This window comes from Chrysemys picta, chromosome 8, assembly GCF_011386835.1.
Source record: "Chrysemys picta bellii isolate R12L10 chromosome 8, ASM1138683v2, whole genome shotgun sequence".
Classification (NCBI taxonomy): Eukaryota; Metazoa; Chordata; order Testudines; family Emydidae; genus Chrysemys; species Chrysemys picta.
The window spans coordinates 34,630,959-34,656,569 of record NC_088798.1 but is presented as its reverse complement, the minus strand read 5'-3'; the positions used below and the strand labels follow the sequence as shown (position 1 = coordinate 34,656,569).

General features: G+C 44.9%; 2 protein-coding genes across 6 annotated transcripts in view; one reads left to right on the top strand and one right to left on the bottom strand.

The window, feature by feature from the left end:
* ABCA4 (ATP binding cassette subfamily A member 4) overlaps positions 1-16,079 on the top strand; it is a 128,252-nt gene extending 112,173 nt beyond the window's left edge. The window contains exons 39-50 of the mRNA XM_005307557.4: positions 1,527-1,674; positions 2,741-2,864; positions 3,824-3,953; positions 5,119-5,239; positions 7,254-7,316; positions 7,427-7,533; positions 8,792-8,933; positions 9,633-9,767; positions 12,397-12,500; positions 12,600-12,692; positions 13,640-13,889; positions 14,881-16,079. Coding sequence (XP_005307614.2) covers positions 1,527-1,674; positions 2,741-2,864; positions 3,824-3,953; positions 5,119-5,239; positions 7,254-7,316; positions 7,427-7,533; positions 8,792-8,933; positions 9,633-9,767; positions 12,397-12,500; positions 12,600-12,692; positions 13,640-13,889; positions 14,881-14,991 — 1,528 coding nt within the window. The 3' untranslated portion in view covers positions 14,992-16,079. The remainder of the gene's footprint in view (positions 1-1,526; positions 1,675-2,740; positions 2,865-3,823; positions 3,954-5,118; positions 5,240-7,253; positions 7,317-7,426; positions 7,534-8,791; positions 8,934-9,632; positions 9,768-12,396; positions 12,501-12,599; positions 12,693-13,639; positions 13,890-14,880) is intronic.
* A 330-nt stretch (positions 16,080-16,409) lies between these two features.
* Positions 16,410-25,611, bottom strand: part of LOC101945886 (very-long-chain enoyl-CoA reductase-like) — a 67,307-nt gene continuing 58,105 nt past the window's right edge. For 3 of the 5 annotated variants that reach the window (XM_065554262.1, XM_042840593.2, XM_005307554.4), the window contains exons 8-13: positions 21,152-21,224; positions 21,016-21,059; positions 19,532-19,589; positions 18,590-18,678; positions 17,817-17,862; positions 16,410-17,708 (exon numbers count right to left, since the gene is read on the bottom strand). In XM_065554262.1, the coding sequence (XP_065410334.1) occupies positions 17,581-17,708; positions 17,817-17,862; positions 18,590-18,678; positions 19,532-19,589; positions 21,016-21,059; positions 21,152-21,224 (438 nt within the window). In that variant the 3' untranslated portion in view covers positions 16,410-17,580. The other 2 variants (XM_042840594.2, XM_065554261.1) reach the window with 2 other exon arrangements.

Here is a 25,611-nt window from a genome sequence, read left to right as displayed (position 1 = left end):
CCTGCCCTTTAAGGGTTTCCACAGTGAATGGATCCAAAGTGTCTTTCCCCACACTGTTTTAGTGAAGAATGTCCTTTGTTTCTGTTCATAAGCAGGGCGAACCCTGACTTGGATGCAGTTTTTCCCCCCCTAACTTTAAGTGGTTTGATTGTTTGTCATTGTCTCTGATGGTTTTCCATTGACTGTACTGTGATGTGGCAAGGATAGACAATAGAACCTTGTATTACCTGGCTGACTGACTAGGGAGGGTGACAACTCCTTCTTGGTTAAAGGGATCCTCGAGACATATTACCTCCTGGTGACTAATTTCTACTCCAAGTCCGTAAAGCAAACTTTCAGTGTATATACATTGTTCCTTAAATGTTACCTGTATGTACATCTCACAATGATTATGAATCTTGACAAGTTATAAGCTTTCTGTAGATACCCTACGTGTTACTCTTTATGTAGGGGCGGCTCTATGGTTTTTGCCGCCCCAAGCACGGCAGTCAGGCGGCTTTCAGCGGCATGCCTGCAGGTGGTCCGCTGGTGACGCGGATTCGGCGGCATGCCTGCGGGAGGTCCGCCGGTGCTGCACCTTCAGCGTCCCCACCGCCGAATTACTGCCAAAGCTGCGGGACTGGCGGACCTCCCGCAGGCATGCTGCCGAAGGCAGCCTGACTGCTGCCCTCATGACGACCGGCAGGCCGCCCCAGGCATGCGCTTGCTGCCCTGGTGCCTGGAGCTGCCCCTGTCTTTATGGATAAATATCCTGTAAGACGTGTTTGGTGTAGTGAGTCTGCCAGGTCTGAGGTGAAAGCTGTTTGCAAAGAACGGGGACACTTTGCCAAGGGGTTTCTGTGTCACAAGTAGTGCACAGGGAACCCCAAGCTGGGTTGCAGATCAAGTGTGAGATGCATTGGTTGAGCTAAGGGAACATCTAAGTTTGTAAAGTATCTACCTCTGCTATGCTTTGCTCAAACCAGTATTGCGTTAGTGTCTCACTTTTATGAGCTCAAAATTTCACCCACAATATTTTTAATAATAGAAAATTAATCAAGTGCAATTCCTTCACTTGTGTGCAGTTGCTGCCCTTATAATCACTAAAGTCCTTGATTGATGAAGTGTTAATAACCTCTATTAAATAACTGTGTCTGATTTTTCTGGCCAGTTCCAGGGGTTGAAATAGTGGTATTTGGCAAAACCACATAGCTCATTTACTACATCTAACCTTTGCCTGCTTCTCTCATAGATACAGAGTTCAGCTGTGGCACTCATGGCTTGTCCACAGATGTCAGGGTAATCACCTGCTGTGGTGGTGATTGCCATGCAGGTGTTCTGTTCACCTCACATTTGAGCAGTGAACAGAACTAGGCAGATGGGGGAAAAAAAGCCATTGTGTGGCAACCAAGCCTAGTGAAATCTCTGATTAGTTCTGAGATTTCACCATGTATGGGGCAAGGAGAAAGGCTCAGCATATGTCTCTGATAGACAAACTAAAGGGAATACTCAGAAGCTGATACATTGTCTTTCTGTCTTTCACACAGGTGGGCAATAATTCCCATGATGTACCCAGCGTCCTACCTGTTCAATGTCCCTAGCACTGCCTACGTTGCATTATCTTGTCTTAATCTCTTCATTGGTATCAACAGCAGTGCCATTACATTTATCCTGGAGTTGTTTGAAAATAACCCAGTAAGCAATGCTTTCATGGAAACCTTGATTTAAAGAGCTGTGCCAAGACAGCATACTGCACGTAAGGTGTCCCAGCCTAGCATGTGGTGGGTGACCATCTATAGTAATTGTGTTTTCCCCCTCTGCTGACCTTTCTGGGAGTGAGTGAGTAGGGAAGACACTACTGGCTGTATGAGGACTTGGAGGCTGGAGAGCTCTGAATGGAGCCAAAGGAACCAAATGAAGTGGGGGTAGGCACAGTTGACTTGCTGAGCTACCAGCCACACACACAAACGAGTGACAGTGAAATGCTTTAGATCAAGGAGAAAAAATCCATATTGTGCCACTACCAGGAGCCAGCTTTTTCCTCAGAGTGGTACATGTGGTGATATAGTGCTTTTGCTTGGCCTGGAAGAGATGTAGGTTTTGGTTCAGCTGCTTCATGATTTCAAGTGCCAGCTTTATCATGCCCTCTGGCACTGTTATCTATCCATTCTCCTGTGTATTTTCAAAAATCATGTGCGTGCTCCTTCACAACTTCCTGGTGTGATAACATGACAATACAATCCAGCGCTGCTCAGCGTGGGGTGCAACAGGCCAATGTTATGTTACTTCTGAGACCGATTCGTTCCCAAATTATGCCCATCCTTTTATAGTTATACTCCTGGCATTAAAGACATCATAACCAGTGAGCAAAAATCTTTCTGTTCAAGAGTCCCTGTCCCAGTTTATAATGGATGGGGACAGAACTACACATTGCCTACAGTACATACAATAATATTTCAATGTGACAAAGGTGAAGAAAACATTTCTTTTCTCACTGGCATTTTTTTCCACATAAAACTCCCTGTTAATTTGCTTCATTTGCTAGAGTCATCCTACTACAAACTATACCCCTCTGTTCTATTTTGCAAATCTTTGGTGCATAGACTGATAGACACTAACATTATCTCTGTGTTCAGAGCAGAGAAGATCTAATTTCACTGATATGGCAGAGAACTGAGCATTCATTTCACTGTTTTCTTAAAGAAAATGCTCTAAGATGCCTGGGTTTCACTCCATGTGTGATATTATTTCTGTATGTTAGTCTTTGCAGAAATTCAATAATACATTGAAAAATATGCTGATAATCTTCCCACATTTCTGCCTGGGCCGTGGACTCATTGACCTAGCTATGAACCAAGCAGTGACAGATGTCTATGCCAGGTTTGGTAAGTAATAGCAACTTCAAGGGATGTTTTGAAACCAATGCTGGGCATGTCATACCAGGGCTAAGATATATAAGTGTTGGAATTGGAGGACTGGTGGCTCTTTCTCAAATTTCCAACTTTTTCATGTCCATGTGTGTGTCATGAATGGTCAGAACAAAAGTTCAGCCCTTCTAAAGAAGTTGCAATACACCAACACAACTTTAAGTGCTGCATGGGTATGGCCTATACCAGTAGCCTGTGTCCTAAGTGAAACCATTTCTACTGTACTTGGATTCTGATCTGCCTTCATTTTTTGCCCTTTCATGGTGAGTGGGTTTGGAAAGACAGAAACACTAACATCCTCTACCAGACTGCAGGGCTTTGAAGACTGGCACTGAAACTAATAGGTGAAGTCATTGCTCTCCTGGCACTGAGCTACCTGATCCCCCTAGACGATCATAGCTGGGATATATATCTGCAATGTTAATGGCTGTCTGCTATTTTGATAGCCCTCATACTAATTTTAAAAATGGCTGAATTTCTTTAAATGCCCCCATGTGGTGCTGTGGCTACCTTTGATGACTAACATGGCTGCTACTCTGAAACCTTTGATGAAAGAGAACTTCTTGCTGGAAAGGCAGTGATATATCAACACAAAGTTTATTAATTTTTACTGAGAAAGGAAAATTGCCACCAGATTACCCCATGCAAATGTCTAGATATAATCTGCCACTGGCCTCATATCTATGGAGACAGCATTCATTTTCGCTCCCACGTATCAGTGCCTTTAGAATTTGGTTTTGAGTTTTCAATAAGAGTCTTTATTAGAGCACCCTGGAAAATTGCAGACATTGCCTGATAATGATCACATAAATTACAGATTTGCATCTGAAGTTATTACACGAATGGGTTTTGTTCTGAGGAGCTGTGCTGTGTTTGGGCTATATTTCACTTTGCTTTCTCTTGATTTCACTCCAAAGGTGAGAAGCATGTCTTGAATCCATTCCAGTGGGATTTTGTTGGAAAGAACCTGGTTGCCATGGCAGTTGAAGGAGTTGTATACTTTGTTCTGAATCTCCTTATGCAGCGTCATCTGATCCCCACACGATGGTATGTCCAAAAACCCTTGGACTCAGAGAGAACAACAAACTTTCATACAAGCTTAATAAAATTAGTGACTTAGTTATCCACTGTGATGCCTTTTCTCTCCTGGAAGTCTCACATTTGTGGTGGCTTTACAAGATTCACCCTATTTACTTTGGCATCATCCTTAGTCACTAGGGCTCTGATTCAGGGAAGCACTTAAGAATGTACTTAAGTCCCATTAACTTCATTACTTCTGTGGGATTTAAGTAGATACTTATTTGCTCTCCTAAAACAGGAATGTTTTTCTGAATCAGAGTTTCAGGGTGAACTTATTGTATTAGATAAACTGTGGTAATTAGTCCACAAAGTGAACTTTTAAAGCTTTCAAGTGACTTAAATGCTGATGAGAGGTGCTGGCCAGAAAGTCCCATGGACTGCAGCCCTCTGATTATGCACAGTTCAGTTACAGCATGGGCAGCAGCTTCCCACACTGCTTTGTGGGGGAGGGATAGCTCAGTGGTTTGAGCATTGGCCTGCTAAACCCAGGGTTGTGAGTTCAATCCTTGAGGGGGCCATTTAGGGATCTGGGGCAAAAATCTGTCTGGGGATTGGTCCTGCTTTGAGCAGGGGGTTGGACTAGATGACCTGAGGTCCCTTCCAACCCTGATAGTCTATGATTCTATGATTCTTAAAACTGCTCCACTCCCACCAGGGAGCTTCCTCCAGGGGTGAGAGTGTAATTCATTCTCAGATGTGATTGCCAACAAGGATTCCAAAGGGTGCAGTTTATGAAGATAAACTCTCACATGGCCAGTTTTCCATTAAGAACTGGATTGAGACCATCAGCTCTGTATATCTAGGGCACCAAACAGTAAAGGCTTTGACTGAACACTGAGTTGTGTCAGATTCAAACTACTGATGGAGGAGTGAACAGATCCATGTCCCATTGCAAACCCCCTTGATCCACCAAGACCCATGTGTTCACAGTACTTGGGGTTTAAGATTGAGAAGTCTCTTCAAATCCAAGAGTGCTCCAGCTAATGTCATATTATAAAACTAAGGTCTTTTCTCCTCCACTAGTCACATTTCCTGGCAATCATCTAACTATGATTTCAGGCTCTGCTATTGTAATTGTATTGTGCCCCAAGCTATTTATATTTGTTTCAATTAACCTGTTGCATTTCTTTAGGTTTTCTGAGTCTGCTAAGTTGCCTATTAGTGATGAAGATGAGGATGTTGCAGAGGAAAGACAAAGAATTATGAATGGAGGAAACAAAACAGATATATTAACATTACAAGAACTGACCAAGGTAATATTTTGAGAATTCTAAAATGTATGTTCGCTTTAGTTGGAAACTCATCTGGGATGCAGTCTACTGATAGAATATTGTTCCAGAATGCACTTGAACAAGTGGACAATATAGTTTTCAAAATCAATAACATTTTTAAAGCAAGGTCTTCCACTTTTACTTGCCTACTGCCCTCTGATCAAACAAATCAAACCAAAGTCAGGGATTTTGATATAGAAAAGTCCAGTATGGACAGGACAAGCTTCCCTACTCACTCCTTGGCTAAAGTGCCTAAGCTACCTTTCACCCACCCACCCAACCTAACCCTATGCAAGATCTACCATCTCCCTTAGACCATGATTCTCCACCTAGCCCTTCATTATGGGCTGTTCGGTTTCCATTTGTGAATCCCAGTCTCCACTTCTCTCCCATTTAGCTGGTTTCACATTATAAGACTAGAAAACTCTCACGGGGTTGTCATAACTATAAAGGGAAGGGTAACAACCCTCCTGTATACAATACTATAAAATCCCTTCTGGCCAGAGGCACCAAAATCCTTTTACCTATAAAGGGTTAAGAAGCTCAGGTAACCTGGCTGACACCTGACCCAAAGGACCAATAAGGGGACAAGATACTTTCAAATCTTGGGGGGGGGGGAGGGGAAGGCTTTTGTTTGTGCTCTGTGTTTTGGTGGTGTTCGCTCTTGGGACTAAGAGGGACCAGACATCAACCCATGTTCTTCAAATCTTTCTGAACAAGTCTCTCATATTTCAAACTTGTAAGTAACAGCCAGGCAAGGCATATTAGTTTAATCTTTGTTTTCTCAACTTGTGAATTTTCCCTTTGCTAGAGGGAATTGTATCCCTGTTTTGTTGTAACTTTGAAACTAAGGCTAGAGGGGGTTCCTCTGGGCTCTTTAAACCTGATTACCCTGTAAAGTTATTTTCCATCCTGATTTTACAGAGACGATTTTTACATTTTCTTTTTAATAAAATCCTTCTTTTAAGAACCTGACTGATTTTTCCATTCTCCAAAGACCCAGGGGTTTGGGTCTTTGATCACTTTGTAACCAATTGGTTAGGATATTATTCTCAGGCCTCTCCAGGAAAGGGGGTATAAGGACTTGGGGGGATATTTTGGGGGAAGCGGAACTCCAAGTGGTCCTTTCCCTGTTTCTTGTTAAATCACTTGGTGGTGGCAGCATACCAGGTTTTAACCTAAGCTGGTAGAAATAAGCTTAGGGGGCTTTCATGCGGGTCCCCACATCTGTACCCTAGAGTTCAGAGTGGGGAAGGAACCCTGACAGGGGTATGTCTACATTGCAGTCGGGGTATGTGATTGCAGCACATGCATTGACATAAACAAACTAGCTTTAATCTAGCTAGCTCAGGTCCCGGAGCAGTGAAGCCATGGCAGCATGGGCTTCAGTTTGGGCTGTACAAGCCCACCTGGGATCCTGGGTAATTATTCAGGCAGCCAGCCTGTGCTGAAGTCCAGCTAGATCAAGTAAGTCTACATGTGTTGCGAGCACACATCCTGATGGCAGTGTAGACAGACCCACTGTATGGTGCTAGCTAACCTTCTCTCCAAAGATTGAAAACATCTGCATGATGTTCTCAGCCCCTTGCCCCAGCCTGAGGAGCAGACATCGAGACATCATACCCATTGCTGTAGCCCTATGAATGGAAGTACTGCATCATTCCTCACAGTCTTAATTTACTTTATTGTTCTATCTTGTTTGGTACATCAGAGACATTTTGTTACAGTGAAGATTCTGGGAGCTACCTCCATACTGCCTAGAGCTGGACTAGCAGGTTAGATAAAGATGATAATGGGTAAAATGATTCCTAAATAGGGCAAATGTTTGACTCAGTGGAATGTTTGCACATTTTTTTAATTGTTCTAAGATTATATTTTATTCTTGTCAAGCATTTGCAGTCCCCTAACTCCAACATTAGTAAACTGTGAAGTTCAAAGGATTCCCTCTGCTGTAGATGTCTTGTAATAGGAATTTTTATTTCTTCTCTCATTCTAGATTTATGCAGGTAGACACAGGCCAGCAGTAGACAGACTCTGTGTTGGCGTTCGTCCGGGAGAGGTGGGTCGTTCAATAGCTCTAGATCACACTTCGTAGGTCAATTCATATTTCATGATTCCATTGATTTTCAAGTGGAAATACTTAAGAATGTGATCAATTTTATAATTTAGTGCTTTGGTCTCCTGGGAGTGAATGGAGCTGGCAAGACGACAACCTTCAAAATGCTGACTGGGGATACTGACGTGACATCTGGAGATGCTGTAGTGGCTGGCAACAGGTAAGCTCTTTAAAAACACCACAAGAGCCCAGTTACCAATTGATGAGTCCACATCACAGAAGCCATTGCTACAGCTGACACTCACTGGCAACCTGTGTTGACAGTCTCAGAAGATACAGAGGGTGTGGAGAAGTTCGTACTGCCATTGCCCTTGCTGTACCTATCCTGTGGTTAAATAGAGGGCTTCACCCTGAATCAGAGCAATTAAGAGTCCAGCAAAATGAAGCTGCCGTATTTGAGACGTTCCTAATTTCTTGTGCTCTGCTCTGTGGAGACTTGCAAGCTGCTTGCAAGATCCTAGGGCGGTTTAGACTGAAAAATGAACAAAAACGGATACAGGAACTCACTGAATGTTTTTTGTTGTGTGATTGATTTTGTGTTACATTAATTAATCACAAATCTTCTAATTGCTAGAAATGAGACTAAGCAACAAAAATCAACCCGTTTTTGAGCTCCCCTAGGTATGGGGGTATTCAGATTCACATAAGGGTCGGCACCCTCTAACGTCTAGGTGTGTTTAGACCTGGGGGTTGGGACTTGGGGCCCATTTCTGGCGATTTCTAGCTGTTGCTTAAATTGCATTAGGGTGACACTGTGAATGGACATTTCATGATCTGGCAGTTTGAATGTTTCATTGTGCTGTAGAGATCTTTCTTTCCACGTGGAATGCCATAGTTCTTTATGAATATTTGATGTTTAATGCTTCGGCCCATACTGCAGACTGTAACTCACAAACGGCAGAGGCCGACAGTAACTCAGGCCACAAGAAATTATCTTTTATTTCACTTCTCCCTCCATTACCTCCCTACCCAGAAGCAATGTCAGCACTGTTTCCTACTTACGGACAGTGGAGGATGCACTCTGAGATTAAACTGCCTGATTTGTTATCTAGAAATAAACACCATTAGCAAAATACAATTTGCTGAGTGGCTGCTTGAATAGTAGTTAACTTTACTTGCCTTTAAGTCAACTTATACAACATGATTTAACTGCAGCAGAAAAAACAGGGGAGGGGAAATGGCTTTACACCCTTAGTAGGGATGATTAGACTTTATTCACCACAATCCAGCCATCGTACTGTAGAGCACCTACTCTGCAGCTGAACATTTAGCAAGGTCTTACACTGTGAAATTAATGTTTAGGCTGGTTTCACTAATGAGGGCGATGTTGCCCCCACAGTAGAAAGGACGTCTGTTTCTCTATCCCAGACCTAGCTATTAGCATTTCTACAGTCTTTCCTTTTTCCTTCTTTCTCCAGTATATTGACCCACATCTCTAATGTCCATCAAAACATGGGCTACTGTCCACAGTTTGATGCTATTGATGACCTCCTCACAGGCCGGGAACACCTCCATCTCTATGCACGCCTGCGAGGGGTCCCTGCAGAGGAAATCGAGAGGGTACGAACAGTCTCTTCTTCATCAGCTTTCTTGGTTATGATAAATATTTTAGATGTTTGATTGGGCCCCTCTAATACCCAGGACAATAATTTTAAATTTGGCTTGACTTTCTGTGCCTTGAAATTCTGGGTGCAGTTCATGTCATTTGGACAGCAAAGTTCATGATTGCACCAGAAATCCCGGTACCTAATCATCCTGGAGGAATGAACTGAACCTGCAAAAGTGAGGGATTAAAAACAGAAACCTAACTAAGGCTTTCTAAAATTGTGGAATGAAAAGCAGATTCTAAAGGAAAACATTAGCATGTTGTGAAGAAGCAGAATTTCACCCATCATCACAAACAGTTGTGCTCACTGATGGACTCACCCTAACTCCAGTTCTGAAATACATGTGCTAGGGGGTAAGGGATAGCTCAGTGGTTTGAGCATTGGCCTGCTAAACCCAGGGTTGTGAGTTCAATCCTTGAGGGGGCCACTTAGGGATCTGGGGCAAAATTAGTACTTGGTGCTGCTAGTGAAGGCAGGGGGCTGGACTTGATGTCCTTTCCAGTTCTAGGAGATCTTTATTAATTATTATTATTATAAAAGATGAGGTTTTGCTGTGGCTCTGCCTACCAATGGCAAGTGTGCAGCTGTCACCAGCTGTGCATGCAGTTCACCATCTGCTGTGTGAAAGAAGAATGACTTCTCTCCCTCACAGGTTGCTGACTGGGGGATTCAGAAGCTGGATCTCCAGATGTATGCAGACCAGCTGGCAGGCACATACAGTGGTGGTAACAAGCGCAAACTCTCCACTGCCATTTCCCTGATAGGCTGCCCTCCTCTTGTTCTGCTAGTAAGTGTCACAGGAAAGTAGCTCTGTGATAATGCATTCTGTGCGTTAGCAATAAGGGGCTGATCCAGCGAGGTGCTGAGTGCCCTCAAGCCAATGGCGCACTCAATAGTTTGATTTCAGTGGGAGGCAGGGATGCTCAACACCTCATAGGATTCCTTTCCCTCCCCATACAAATCCAGGTTGTGTCTCAGAGCCACCTCTGCTTTTTAATAGAGAATGAACCAGAGAACAACCATTATGGTCAGAAGAACATACCTAGCTGTGTATGGGCCATACCTGACTGACAGGGCCAACAGCTGTACCCAGCAAAACCAAAGTGTGGGTGGAGTATAGCTAGTCTTTTCCATCAACAGCATTTTTGGAATAAAACATGCAAATAACATTTCAATTATTCCTTAAATTATAATGTTAGAGTATGTGACAGTGTGCCAGGCAAGAAATGTTGAGTCAGCACTCTATTCCCAGCAGCTCCAATCAAGCAAAGCAGACTGGAGCTGATTAAGTAGAGTTGTGCCTAATTTGTGGGTGGGGCAGGGCAGACAGGCTAATTAAGTCATTAGTCAGAGCCCACAAATAGACACAGGAAGGAAGTGGAAAGAGAGGAAGCAGGCATCTGGGGAAGGGAGAAGTTGCTCTCCCCTGCTTGATACAGGAGCTGTATATGTTATGAAGGGAATCCATTTGTAAATAAACTGCACGAGGCGTTGGACCAGCACAAGGTCTCTGTGTAGTTGGTAGACCGGGACAGAAGCAGGAGCCAGGAGGCCCTGTTACAGAGTAACACAAGTTTCCAATTGTTTGTGTTCACAGTAACGATTTAACTCAAATGCAATTACTGGCAATACATAGGCTATTAGATCGTATAGTAACACTTCAGTTTGCATGATAAAAGGGAGCATTGAGTGCTCTCTGATTACATGGTAGTCATGGGCAGTGGGTGATCCCCCGCTTTGGAGAGGCTGGCCCCGTCCCTTCCTCCTAAGGCCCCACCCCACACACACCAGCGCCCCAACCCTCCTTAACAGGAAGAGCCCTGAGGGTCCCCCACCCCCTGTGACCAGAGGAAACTCAGCCATATTGGGCCAAGCTGCCGGCCTGGCCCCAGCGCTGGACCGAGTTTCCCCCCCCCCCCCCCCCCAGTGCAGGCTGAGCTGGTGCCCCCCCTCCCTCAGCTGAGCTGCCAGCCCCTTCAAGTGCTGGGCCACTGGTCCAGGCCGAGCGGAGCGCCGGCCCAGCCCGGCCCCAGCACCGTGTGTTCATGATTTCCCCCACTGTCTGGGCGTCTGCCTCAGCCAGGGGGTGGCCTAGTCCATTAACTTTTGGGCAAATGCCCAGGGCTGCAACCCCCACGTCCACCTTGCTGACCGGAATTTCTGGCGATACTTCTCCACGGATAGCCCCACCTGATGTAGGATGGCTGCCTTTACCACTTCATAATTCCTGGCCTGCTCTTCACTTAGGGCCATGCAGGCCGCTTGGGCTTTGCTGGCTTGGTAGGGAGCCAGTCGCAGGGCCCAGGTTGCCCTGTCCCATCCAGCCCCTTTGGCTACCTGCTCAAATGGGTCAGGTCATCTGTTGGGCCCATTTTACACAGTCCTAAGCCTGGTGCCCAAATGCCATCCCCTCCTTTGGGACTCCCCAATTTCTGCAGGAGCTGCTCCTGGATGCCGGCCTGCCCCCGAATGAAGTCCTGCAGGCTCTTTTGCTGTTCTGCCTGCCAAGTGAGCAAGGCCTGTCTCTCCAGCTGGTGGGCTTGCTCAATACTCTGCATTGCCTTCTGCACCACCACCACCTGCTGCTTGACCAGCCATTGCAGGGTCTCCTCTATCTCCGGGCTGCCAAACACTTGCACTGGCACGGAATCCCGGACAAGCCCCCATGTGCAACAGAGCGCGACAGGGCCCCTTTGGCTCCTGCCTCTGCTAGGTCCACAAAGTCACTCTGAAACCTGGGGGGTTAGTAACCACAGGTGCAGTTTATTCACAGTCTTGTTACCATCATGGTTTCACCATGTACAGTTGACCCTTCGCTGTCGGAGGGAAGTGCTACCTCCCTGCTTCCACTACCTGCCTTTTCCCTTTCTTTCTGCTCCCCCTTTGGCTTCCTTCCCCTGAGGCTTTTGTACAGCCCTAGGCTAATTAGGTGGCAGCTGTCTCTGCTTCCCCAATTAGGGCCAAGTTATCCCCAGCCAGCTCTAATTTATTCCCCTAAATGGGAGCTGGCATGACAGAGGGCTGAATCAGCAACCCTTTGCCCAGCACCCTGTCACACTGAGCTTTACACACTCTGCAGCCTGGCTTCTGAATAAGCTCTGTTCTGCTTACCACTGTAGTGGCGCTTATGCTTTGGTGGTGGAACTATTACAAATGCATCTGAGATCAAGATGTAAGACTCTGTACTGGCTGATTTTGAACCACTGGTGTCATGGTATGCACTGTCCACTGTAACATGCTCTGCTGGGTTCAATGCTCTTTTCGATAGCTGTGCCCCACACTGGGCGCACTGTATTCCTAGCTGCATTTTACTATTAAAAAGACAAAACAAATTCAGTTTTAAGGAATCTCAAACTAACAGCCTTGGACATGTGTTTTATTAAAATCTTTGACTGTAATTAATATTGTCCCTTCAGGATGAACCCACTACAGGGATGGACCCTCAGTCCCGACGCTTCTTATGGAACTCTATTGTCAGTGTGATCCGAGAAGGGCGAGCTGTAGTTCTGACCTCACACAGGTAATGCAAACCTTGCTTCCTACATTCAGCACTGGAGTCAAAGAAGGGCGGAAATCCTGCTCTAATCCTGAACCTGTGTTGTGTTCTCTGGTTTATCAGCATGGAAGAATGTGAAGCTCTCTGCACTCGTCTAGCCATAATGGTGAAGGGGACCTTCAAATGCCTGGGCACTATTCAACATTTAAAATACAGGTAAATTGAATGTTTGTATCCCGTGTTGTTAAAGAATTGTCTGGTGATTATGGGGACACTCAAGATACACCACAGCCTGTACTTCATGCAGAGTACAAGTTTCAAATAATCTGTGATTATGCAGCCAGCCAGGTGTTACGTAACATAGGCGCTAGACCTGTGTTCATTTAAAAATAACACACTGCCCACCTTATGAGTGCAACCCTTTAATATGTAAGACTATTAAGTTAGGCCCCTTGATCCTCAAATCACCTGAGTATATTACAGACCAATTCTTCAGAATACACCTGGATTCTTCAGCATCCCAAAACAGTTCAATAGAGCTAGCTCTAGGTATTCCATTTCATGCATTTCTGCAGAGATGACCTGTAACTCTTGATGGTGGGCAGACACAATTTAAAGGTCCAGGGTGGGAGGCGGGCAGCATGTGACTGCCCCATGCGTCACCTCAAGGCCCTTTCCCACTCCCCCTGCGCCTCCCACACCTGCTCCAAGCCAGCATTGCCCCCGCCCCCTCCCAGCTCCTTCCCCACTTATTTCTCCCATCACCTCCCTGCTGTGGGTGCGGCATGGGCCGGAGAAGGTTCTGGACGCCTGCTGCTGAGCAGGTAACTGCAGCTGTGGGTGAGGAAGGAACGGGACTCAGAGGGCTTCCCTGCATCGCCTCTGGTGGAGCTGCGCTGCCAGCCCTGTCTGTCTTCCCTGCTCCGGGTGCCTCCGAGTGGAGCTCAGTAGGAGCGCTAGGTGCCGATGCCCTTCCCAGGCATGTCGCACTCAGCCCAACTTCCACCCTGGCAGAAATCTGGGGGGGCACATGACCCTGCATGGCCCCCACGTGTCACCTCTGCATTTCTGAATGTATAGCTACCTGCTGAGAACTGATTTCCCCCAATTGAAGAGTAAAACCATGTCTTCATAAAACAACCAAACCCATGTGTGTTTCTCAGATTTGGAGATGGATATATTGTCACCATGAAAATTAAAGCACCTAAACCTGGGCTGTGTCCAGATCCAAGCCCAGCTGAGCATTTCATACAAGTCAACTTCCCAGGCAGTTTACAAAGAGAGAAACACTATAACATGCTGCAGTACCAGATTTGCTCCTCCTCCCTGGCCAGGATATTTCGGTTACTTATCTCCAACAAAGAAAACCTGAATATCGAAGAATATTCAGTCTCACAAACAACTTTGGATCAGGTGAGTAAGAAAGCAGTAAAGTCATCCATGAGAAAATCTGGCTAGCAAGGGAGAAGAAATGCCATGGGGATCTGGCAAAACCCAGAATAAGTTAGGGTCTATAACTGTCTTGACTGTCTGTCAAACCAACTTTTGAAGGGCTTTACCTTACATCCCTAACTCAGACAAAACTCTCAGTGCCCTCAGGTAAAAGTGCAGGATCAGACCTGTGCATACCCTGATACCCTGTGAAGCTACAGTGACAACTGATCCCAGAGGCAGGAGTGCACACGACCTGTTCTGTTAGGACCCCCCTGGGATTCTCAGTACAGAAATAGGAGTGGTAGTGAGCAGATCAGCCCAGATTCTGCTATTCAGAATGAGACTTGCTGAATTTGAAATAGCCGATTAGTTTTCTTCCATTTAATTTTAATGAGATTTTGACTGCCTTGTGTCCCCAGAGGCCCTGCAGTACCCAATCAACTAATTGCCTACCTAGCCCTCCTCCTCAGAAGCCACTGATTTCCATACAGGAGCACTTCTATACTAAAAGCCAGCAACACGGGCCAATGCTGTTGGCAGCACACACTGTCATTAGAGGGCATCACACCCAGCTGGCCGCCGTGGGTCTGTGCAGATGACACCTGCTATGCAGCTGTCATGGGGACTGCCAGCGGGTATATTCCCCGCACACCTGTGACTGCTCGTGACCTCTGCACAGTGCTTCTAGGATATTACATCTTCTCCCTTGCCCACCAGTGTGGTACATGTTCTATGCACCTTGCCCCCTACCTCAGCTGCCGTAAAAGGTGGATTTGTACATGTGTTCAGTACAGGATAAAGAAAAATGTGTGAATTCTGCTGATGGGCAGTTTTCATTTCTGCACATACTTCTGGGTTCTGCTTCACACTTCTTACCTACAGAGAAGCTGATGTGATGCAAGTGGCAAGAGTAGTTCAACTGCCTGGCCTCCGGCAAGGCTGGTTATATTGATCTGTTCTCCTCTCGCAGGTATTTGTGAACTTTGCTAAGCAACAGATGGAGGATGAGGAAATTCCTTTACACCCTCGTGCAGCTGGAGCCAGTCGGGAGGTGAAGGTGTCCCCAGCTTTTCCTCGATAAGCAGCTGCATAGAACTCCCCTGCAGCTGCTAACACTGAGAGCGTGTTAGCTCACAGGTGTGCCATATCACAGCTGTATGGAGAGTGAAGAAACTGCTCAGGGCAGTATTCAAATAAAGCTTTGTACCTCTCTGAGTACTGTGTTCACAACTAACTAGCAACAAAAAACTTCTTCTGCCTTGGCTGGAGAGAGACATGAGGTACCCATTGAAAGGGTTAAAGGAGTGGAAGATGCTTGGTTTATAATAGAATCCTCCTGTCACACAAGGATCATTATATGCTGCAAAGAGAGAACTCTTTCTTCCTTGCTGACACATAAGAAAGCATTAAAGACAGTTTTTCTATGCTGGACCTTTAATATGGTAGTTTTTAAAAAAAAAAACCTTCCAAATTAATTGCTACCAGTAGCATTGCACAGCTTCCCACTGCAGATCCAAAAACAGAGAGCGCTGCCACCTCAGAAATGGGCACCCACCTTCTTAAACGCAAAGGACTGTGTCAGGCCAGGACATAAGTGCTGCAGACAATACTCCTGCTCAGTGGTTGCCTCATTGTAATGTCAGGCAATTCCATTAGAGCTCCAGGGAATCATCAGGAATGGGAGAATCAACCCAAATCTCACACCCAAGCAGAACCCTTTTATATTTGAAAAAGCTTGGTGACTTTTGGTAATGAAAGTAAATACATGGCCCTTCGTTTCCTGGTTCCAGGAACTGAGGTGAAATTACCAAAAAGATAGTGTTATTTTGTTTGTTTGTTTTAAAGTCTGTGTGCAATATTCATTATTTCTGATCTGGCCCAAAGTAGGAAGTATTGGCAATCTCACATGAGCAATTCTCATCTCTTGGTGGTCTAGGCTACCATCCAGGACGTGATACTGTCGCCAGCTGAAGTTAAATTTTCCCTCTGTGCAGCACCTTCAGGGCTCAAGCGGGGATCTAAGTGTTGCCCAGGCCTTCGGCTGGCCATCTGTAGACAGGGGAATTTCAGTCTATGTGCAGTCCCCTCTGAAGTCAATGAGAAATGAGGCAACTGTGGCAGACAGGACCCCATCATTTTTGGAGGATTATATGACTGAACCATCAAACATTTTGAAGTTCACCCCTGACACCAGTTTTGCCTCTAGCTCTGTTTCCCAGTCAAACTACCGGAGAATAGCAGAATGCAAAATCATTCATAATGATTTATTGCTTTGATTACTCATAGCACTAATCATTACATGCTTCTAAGCCATTCATCCAGTGGTAGAATTTGCTATGTAATAGTGAACTTGGATTTTGTTTTTGTTTTTTATCCAGTGTGGATGTAACTTTTTATTTGACACAAGACCATTTTGCTTTATATTTATATATAAACTATGAAACTTCTGCAACCAGCTATAATACATCATCTTTTGTTGCCATAATTATTTTGACAGAGTTCAAAATGTAGGCTTGAATTTATTGCATATTTTATCTTTACAAATAGTTGCAAAAATCTTTCTATAAGTCATTTCTAGGTAAATAAATCATCATGAAAAAACATTATGTATGTTTTCTCTTTGTAGATACATTCTAAAATAGGTTCTTAAAAAAGTCATTAAGACAAGTTTTGCAGTAGTTTCTTGAATAGATTTATAGAAAAACTTCCAAGTTAAACTGAACACCTTGTGGAAAACAAAACATAGAAAGTTCACTATGTAACCGATTCTTTCTCCCTGCTTTGCAAACAGGGACAGAAGTATCATTTTGAGGACTGTAGGTTAGTGCATTTGTTTACAAAGTACATTAAAAACTCTTCAGAAAACACTAACATAAAACCTCTAAGTAAAAGTTCTTTTTGGTATCGTAATGACTTGTTTTATGAAAACAGGCCAAACATCACAGCTACAGAAGATACTACATCTTCAAAATCCAGTCAGCTAGCTGGTGAGCAATTTATTGACAAAGGAGTTTTCCTAACAGGGGATGTTCTATTCTATGACTTGTGATTTAAGGTTGACTTGTCAAAGTGTGTGTTCGGGCCAACTCAGGCATCTGAGCTATTGCTCACCTCTTTATTCTGAGTACTCCTATTTCCCTCCTTTGTAACTTCTTCATTTCCCCATGAAGCACCTGTCCCCAATGCACTTTCTCTGCAGCAAGGGAAGGCAGCACACACATCTACCTTTGAATCAGCTGACCTGATGATGACTCCAGAAATCAATGTGGTCAATCAGCACTTCTGTGGAATTCTGTTCCACAAGTTGGAGCTTCCCGGTGGCAAGGCTTCATTGTGATCCACAAAACCAACCAGGCCAGTACAGGAAGCTACAACTGTCACTATTTGAAAGGATCTAAGCCAATAGTGAGCCTTAAAGGCCGTTGGCTGCCAATGAAGCAATAAAGTCATGGCAACCAATATGACTTTCTGAAAATTTAGAAATATTAGGGAGATGTAGCTTCCAATTGTATAGAATTTCCCACAGCAATGGAGATTCCATGCAGCAGAACCACCCTGGTTTAGTTATCTAAATGAATTCTCTCATTTGCCAGCAGGTTTCTCAATAAAAAGAGCCCATCAGCTTTGTCCTCCTGTAGTTCCACTCAGGTATTCAAGCAGTTCTTTTTTCTTACAGTAAGAAAGGAATAATTGGCATCCTAAGACTTGGATAATCCTTGAATTCTCGTACGTAGGTGTAGTGTTTATCCTTTGCCCAAACTGTCATCTGAATGAAGCAAAGAAATGTGAACAATCCCACTATAAAAAGATATATAAAAAAAGAAACAATATCAATGCTAGTGAAACAACATTCTCTTGTCCTGAGAACAAATCACCTAGTTGGGAGAAAGACGAAACCTTACTCACCCGGGACGCACTGAGTCATGATGGTGAAGCTGATCCATGCCCCCACCTGTTATGGCCAAGGAAATTCAAAATATTTCTGATGATCGCATTCACATTTATACCTCTATTATCAAAACATGCCTCCCTAATGTAGGTAAACAATACATCCAAGGTTACCCAAAGCTATTTCTGGTATCAATCCTGTTAATATCCTGTTAATTCCAAACAAAAGCACCCCGTTTTTCATCATGGTTATTGTGTGTGTTGTTTTGGACATAAGTTTCCTCTCTCCCTTGTCTCCTAGTTGTTCCTAGTTGTTCCTAAATCAGTGCCCATAATGGTGACATTCTGCAGCCCAGGGAGCAAATGTTGTTCTTGTTTACACCAATGAAACTCCCCTGAAATCAAGATTTTGTATAAATCTGACTTCAGCAGGGCTGCGTGGATTGAGGACACACAGCCTGACACTCACCCCTGTGCACTGGACCTGTACAAGGTCTATGCACCACTCACATCCCATTTAGATCTTAATTTTGAGAGTCTGAAGGGTGCATAGGCTTCATGCAGTCTTTCTGCACAGAAGTAAATTTCACTTAAAGATACATTAGGATGTCTGTCATGGGAAAACTGTTTGAAAGTTGAACCTAGAGTTTGGCAATATGAAGTGGGCTTGCATTTTTTTGATTTTAAGTTTCTAGGTTTAAGTTACATGTTTGCTTTAATAATATAGTATAAATTGAGATGTAACCTGCAAAACTTAAATCTTAGTGTGGTTTACTGATGAAAATACATACCTCATATGTATAGTTAGGACAGGTTACAAAGAAAAACAGCCATGTGAAAGGATTCTTTGTTGGATAAGGGATCTTACGGATCTTGGATCCTACAGAGTAAAAGAAACACACACACACACACAAAAAATCACAGAAAACTGACACTCCTATGTACCATGTAGTTTGCTATAAAGACAATCCAAATCTGCCTATTGAAGAGATGGGCAAGATAGACTTGGGAAAACAAGGACTCGACTGAGCCCAGAGGAAGACTTAGGGTGCCTGTGGGGAAGTGCTATAGGCATCATTAAGGCTTGCACACAGTATTTGGCAGTAGCATCCCTAGAAGCATCCTTGGGAAAGATCATTGGCAATGCTGACTGGGCAGCACTAAGTCATTCCCATAGGAAGTATCTGCACCATTTCCTAGACCTCAGAAATAATGGTATTTCTACAGATTACATTGTCACAGAATTGTGGATGCAGTTAGCAAATATTATGAGCCAAAGTCTAGGCAGCCCTCCTACAAAGAGGGGACAAAGCACAAGGGAGCCATCACGCCCCTTAACTTCCAAGCACACACACAGCTTGTGCCCTGGGCAGGAGCCAGGCACATTACTGGACCTTGCACTCTCCACAGCACAACTCCTGCTAGCATCCCCTGGAGAACTAGCCAACCCGAATATCATGCCCACCTCCCACTTTGAACCATCCGTGCAGCTAATACAGGCCTATGCCCTAATAGCACAATCTGGCTCTAAGTGCTTTCCTTACATACCCAAACTTCCTTTAGAGTCTAATCCTATGAGGTGCTGAGTACCCGCAACTCCCACTGAGGCCAGCTGAGGGTGATTAGCCCCTCACAGGAGGCTCTCTGCACCTTGCAGGATCAGGCCGTTCATCAGTGTAGATCACTGCAGAAGCGCTAACTTAACTGCACAAAGATAGAGAACAAACTTTTACCATCTCTTCTTAGGTCACTGAGTGCAACGTGGATAGAAAAATTTCCAGCTTCACATATCTGGAAGAAGCAGCATACAATACAGTAAAGGAAAATGCTTCCCTTCCATTTATCATTCGTCTTCCCAATGCTAGTTCCTAGACAAATATTTTTAAAGGGCCCCAACCCCCCATTGAAAAATAGACTAAACACCATAGAATTAAAAAAGTGTTTAGATCTTAATAAAGCTCAAAACAAGATTTCTGATTGACAGTAAGGAGACGTCTGTTCTACTCATCATTCCATACACAAGAGGCCATATTACACTCTGCTTTGCGTTTGTCAGATTGCCAACTAGCAAGTGTTGACCAAGTCCCAAGAAGGTACAATGCACTCCAGCTATTCTCCCAGCCAGACCCTAACACTATAACCCCTGAATAAAGTGGATCCAGCGTGTGTTTCCTTTACCTTTTGACTGGGCTGATTTGTATAAAAAAATTATTCGGGCAGTTTGGATTTCTCAAAATTCCCAAGGCATATTTGTGCAGCTCCATAAATACTGATATGCTGGTCCATAACGACTTCTACTTCTTATGGCAAGGATGTGATGTGATTCACAAAGTTCCATTAACCAACTTTTCCACCTGTTGTTAGGCAATGCTTTACACCACTAGTTAGGTAGAAAATAGATTGAAATGGTCTGTATATATGATTTCTGCCAGAATAGAGCAGAGAACTAGTAATCAGAGCTCCTGAGTTTTATTCCCAGCTCTGCACATGTGCTGTCTGACCTAGGGAAAGTCACTTTAACCTTTGTGGCTCAAATTATCCACCATCGTCTATTTCACAGAAAATTTCACATTTGAAAAGTGCTATGAGATCCGCCAATCATTGACACTATAGTAATTCTTTTTCTTCTCTTAATGCAGAGACAGGTTATATCTGCACTAGAGAGAATGAATACTTCCTAAGAGAAGCAATGTTAGTATAGCAAGGAAATAAAATAGTCCTGGAGAGGTGAGTGAAAGGACACTTTCAGGATTCTATTTCCAGAGGGATTCTGTCAGAATATATGGAAAGTCAGCAAGATGAAACCCTGGCCCTGAATATTAACACTTTCATGATTCTGTAGTAGGCCAGCTGTCGGCTTCTTATGACCTACTTGATAGTTTCAACCCCTGATAAAATGAACACATTTTAACACAGTGCTAGACTCTGGTAGTACCGGGAGCACTGTGATGAATGTGGCTGAGTGAGAGTCTCCACACGCAAATTCTTATCTAATTTCTGCAGATTTAACAGCCCAATCTTGAAATTCTTACTCAGCCAAAACTTTCCCTGAAGTCCAGGTTCTGGTCAAAACACAGTTTTCTCTCTATCTTAAACTGATCAATCTTAGTTCTATGTCCTGAGCTTTCCAGTAATAAATCTTTGACAGTCCCCTCCCCCCACTCCAAAACTAATAAATAATAAAGGAGAGTCTTTAATAAAAAAGTAAAAGACCTACCAGAAACATGATCACAGCAAAATTTATCTGTTTTTGTCCATAGGCTAGAAAACAAAATGTTTAAAAGTGGATAGTTAGCACTCAAATATACCCAGGTAAAGGTTCAAATCATTCTGAGGGCCATTTTGCTACTTACAAGGAGGTGTATAAAGAGGATGATTGATGTAATAAGCAAGCCAAGCTGCAAATCCCCAGTAATAGAAGCAGTTCTGAAAAATAAGTAATTTTTCTGTTTTAATTTTTATAATAAAGATATCAACTGTCCTCTGTATGAAGGGAAAACAGTAGAGTTATCTAGACTAGTGATTACCAAAAGAAATTGTGATAATGATCACTTGGGGGCAGATTGCAAGTTCCAAATAATGCAACAAAAATGACAACATACCAAGTTTGGTAGAGTGGGAGGGAAAGAACAGGAAAAGACAACAGTAAATAAGCAGGAAGTGTTGCTCTTGGAGTGAGATTTTTTTTCCCCTTCAGAGCAAAGAGAGTGTACAGGCTGTTTGGTCTAGAAATTGCTTTTGAAAATGTGGCCCAAAGAGTTAAAGCTAAAGGAGCGCTTTATCTGGGAATCTATTCTGTTTCACTGCGCACAGATCAGAGATGCGGAGCCATAAGGACGACATGCTAGGGGAGACAGCAGGGCCGCCCGGAGGGGGGGGGGCGCAAGTGGGGCAATTTGCCCCAGGCTCCAGGCCCCGCAGGGGCCCCCACGAGAGATTTTTGGGGCCCCTGGAGCGGGGTCCTTCACTCGCTCCGGGGGCCCCGAAAACTCTCGCGGGGCCCGGGCCCCCGGAACTTCTTCCGCTCTGGGTCTTCGGCGGCAATTTGGCGGCGGGGAGGTCCTTCCGCCCCGGGACCCGCCGCCAAAGTGCCCCGAAGACCCGCGGTGGCGGGTCCTTCCGCCCTGGGACCCACCGCCGAACTGCCCCAAAGACCCGCGGCAGCGGGTCCTTCCGCCCCGGGACCTGCCGCTGAAGTGCCGGGTCTTCGGTGGCAATTCAGCGCCCAGGCCCCCTGAATCCTCTGGGCGGCCCTGGGAGACAGGACTTGTTTTGCCACTAATAGAAACATCATGGGTTCTAAATGGTGAACTATGATCAACCTCCCTCTAACCTCTTCCTTTCCCTCCCCATACAAGCATGCTTTAATCTTCCTCCCTATCTTAAACACCTACCTTTGACCAGGGGCAGCAGGTTTGTGGAAATTTTGGTGGTGCCCAGAATGCCTAGAGCCCACCCCCCCGCAAATCCCGGCCGCCACCTGCCTAAGGCTCTGGGAGGGAGTTTGGGGTGGGATGGGGTGTGTAGGAAAGGGCTGCAGGCTCCAGGAGGGAGTTTGGGGGCAAGAGGGGGTGTGTGGGAAGGGGGAGGAGGTGCAGGCTCTGGGAGGGAGGTTTGAGGCTGGAGGGGAGGGATGTGGAAAGAGGTGGGGGTGCAGGCTCTGGGAGGGAATTTGGGGGCAGGAGGGGGTGTGTGGGGAGGGGGTGCAGACTCTGGGAGGGAGTTTGGGGAGGGGGTGAGGAGGGAGAAGGTGCAGGCTCTGGGAGGAAGGTTTGAGGCTGGAGGGGGGGGATGTGGGAAAGGGGTGGGGATGCAGGCTCTGGGAGGGGCTGGGGCTGCTGCGCTTACCTGGAGCTCCTAGGCAGGGCGGGCCGGGGGGCCTCTGCGCGCTGCTATCCCCAGGCACTGCCCCTGCAGCTTCCTATTGGCTGCAGGGGCCCTTGGGGCGGGAGCAGCATGCGTAGACACAGACCCACCCCTCCCAGGGGCCACAGGGAGGGGCCAGCAGCCACGTGGAGCGAGCAGGCAGGAAGCCGCTCAGCTCCGCTGTGCTGCTGGTAGCGAGTGGGGGCCCTGGGCCATTTTAAATGGCCTGGAGGATGCAGGGGGTGTGTGTGCCCGGGAGCAGAAGGCAGGGCCGAGGCCTGTGGTGCCTGGACACCAGGAATATTCCTGGTGCCCAGGCACCACAGGTCCATAGAACTTGCCGGCCATGCCTTTGACCCTACCTTATGTTCTCCTCAAACTATAGCCCAATCTCTCTCCTCCCCTTCACCTCCAAACTCACTGAATGTGTGGTCTGCAATCACTTGCTGATTTTTTCTCTTTCAATTCTGTTCTTGACCTTCTCCAATCTAGCTACCACCTTCTATGCTCCACTGAATTCTCACTAGATTCTCTAATTATGTGTTATTGGCTAGATTTCAGGGCCTACACTCTAGCATTATCATCCTTGGCTTCTTGGAAGCTTTTAAAATGTCAGCTTCTCCCTACTTGAAATTTTGTCCCGTGTTGGTTTCCATGGCTCTGTTCTTTCATGATCTCCTACTCCTACCTCTCCAATTGCTCTTTCTTCTTTGCCAGGCTCCTCCTCCCCTTTCACCATGTTAGGATGTCTATCCTTGGACCTCTCCTCTGCTCCTTCTATATTCTAGCTCTATGTGCTCTCCTCTGCAAGGAAGGTATTAACTACCATCTTTAGGCTGATGACTCATAAATCTACCTCTTTGGATGCACCCTCCCCCTTCACTAAATCTAGTATCTCAGCCTGTCTTTCTGACATCTTTGTCCAATCACCACCTTAAACTCAACATGGCCAAAACTGAGCTCATCATCTTCCTTCCCTCACTCTTCCCCTATAACCGGGGTGTCACCTCTGACTTGGCTCTCTCGCAGGATGCACATATTCAGGACATTTCTAAATCCTTTCACTTTTTCTTACACACTCCAAAATCCAGCCTTTGCTCCCCCAGCCAAAACTCATCCAAGCCCTCATCGCTTCATGTCTTGACTACTACAAGCTCCTCTTTCCTGGCTTGGACTACTGCAGCCTTACTCCCAAGTTTATTTTAAGATTCAGAATCCTGCCATTGTTAAGATCATCTTGGCTCTACATCCTTCATCTAAACCCAATCATAAAAGTAAACTACAATAACATACATAATTGTATTCCCATTCCCTATCCTTTAGCTGTTTGTGTCTTTAGACTGTAAGCCCCTCTGGGCAGGGCTTGTATCTTTTCTATGTTTGTACCAAATCCAGGACAGTGGGGTCCCAATCCTCATAGGGGCTTTTGGGAGTTACCATAATAAAAATATTTACAAATGATGCAATATAAAACATATGGGAACACAGCCAAGCTGAGGTCATATCACTCATGTTAACAATTCTGTTTATCTTTTATAAAAATGTAGTAACTAAACTTTGAACTGAGTTCCAAATTTACAATAGTAGAACTCAAATGTGAACTTCCATGTTCTATTCTAAATTAAGCATTCATAGTTCAGAATATAGACCCCAACATTTTACTGAAGGTCAATAAATTACGGAGAAAACGTGAGCTTGGCTGCAATTTTTTTATTCCCACAGTTGTCCTAGAGGCATGGCAGGTATTACTTTCAAATCAGAGTCTTTGTTTGCATATCTGATATACTGGTTTAGTGCATGTTAATGTCTTCCTGAAGTGATTGGCTCCCTCAAGGATAGGAGCCTGACACTATAGAACAGCTAGAGTTATTCCTTTTTGTTAAAGTGGCAAGAGATTGTGCTGTTCACTGAAATTTCCAAATTCAATCCCCGCTGCCAGCAATGATGTCTGTATATATGCAGTCCTGGCTCCCTCCACATAGCTCTAGCTTTTATTTAATTAGAAAATCATGGTTTTAAATTCTGACACCAGGAAAATAATGGTTTAAATCAAAAGTAAAAATGTTTTAGGATATTCAAAATCCCAGGGCCAAATTCTCCACTGGCATAATACCACTGAAGTTGATGGAGTTATACCACAGGAGAATCTGGTTCCTAGTTTTGTTTGTTTATAGAGATTTCACAAAATCAAACACACCAATGAGTTTTACTAGGGGTCTGGTACACTTTCCACTTAAGTCAACAGGGGTATGTACATACGATCTGCTGAGTCAACTAAAAAACCCAAACTGTTTTCACTAATTAGCACAATGGCTTAAAAAATGGACTTCCCAAATAGACTTTTTATATGTTTAATGTTTTTAATTGTATAGAACAGCAATAAAAAATTAAAAACATCAATAAAAAGGCATGAAAAATGAACATTTTAAAAATACAAAATTCTACCCTCATGCAACATGAAGCCTGTTCCTGAATGGTGATGAATATTGTTAAACTGCATGATATTTTCCTGTTGGCATTAGCTGTTTGTTGTTTTATACAATTTAACCTTATGAGTTACAGATTTAAGGAATTATGCCACCATTCTGAAAATCTAGCCATTCAGTCCAAAATCGATGCAAATTTAACCTAAGCAGCAGTGAGGTGGAGGGGGATGGGTGGTAAGACTTATAGCTCTTTTTATATCCAAAACAGGGCCGGCTCCAGGCACCAGGCAACCAAGCACATGCTTGGGGCGGCTCCTGGTAAGGGGTGGCCAATCTTGGGGTGGCGGGGCGTGGCGCTCAGGGAGGGGTTCCGGCAGCGCAGCGCTCGGCAGGGGGGGCGGCGCGCGGTGCGGGGAGGGGGGGGGCTCGGCGGGGCGGCACTTTTTTTTGCTGCTTGGGCCAGCAAAAAAGTTAGAGCCAGCCCTGATCCAAAATATAGTTTTTTCCAATGATTTGCAGTA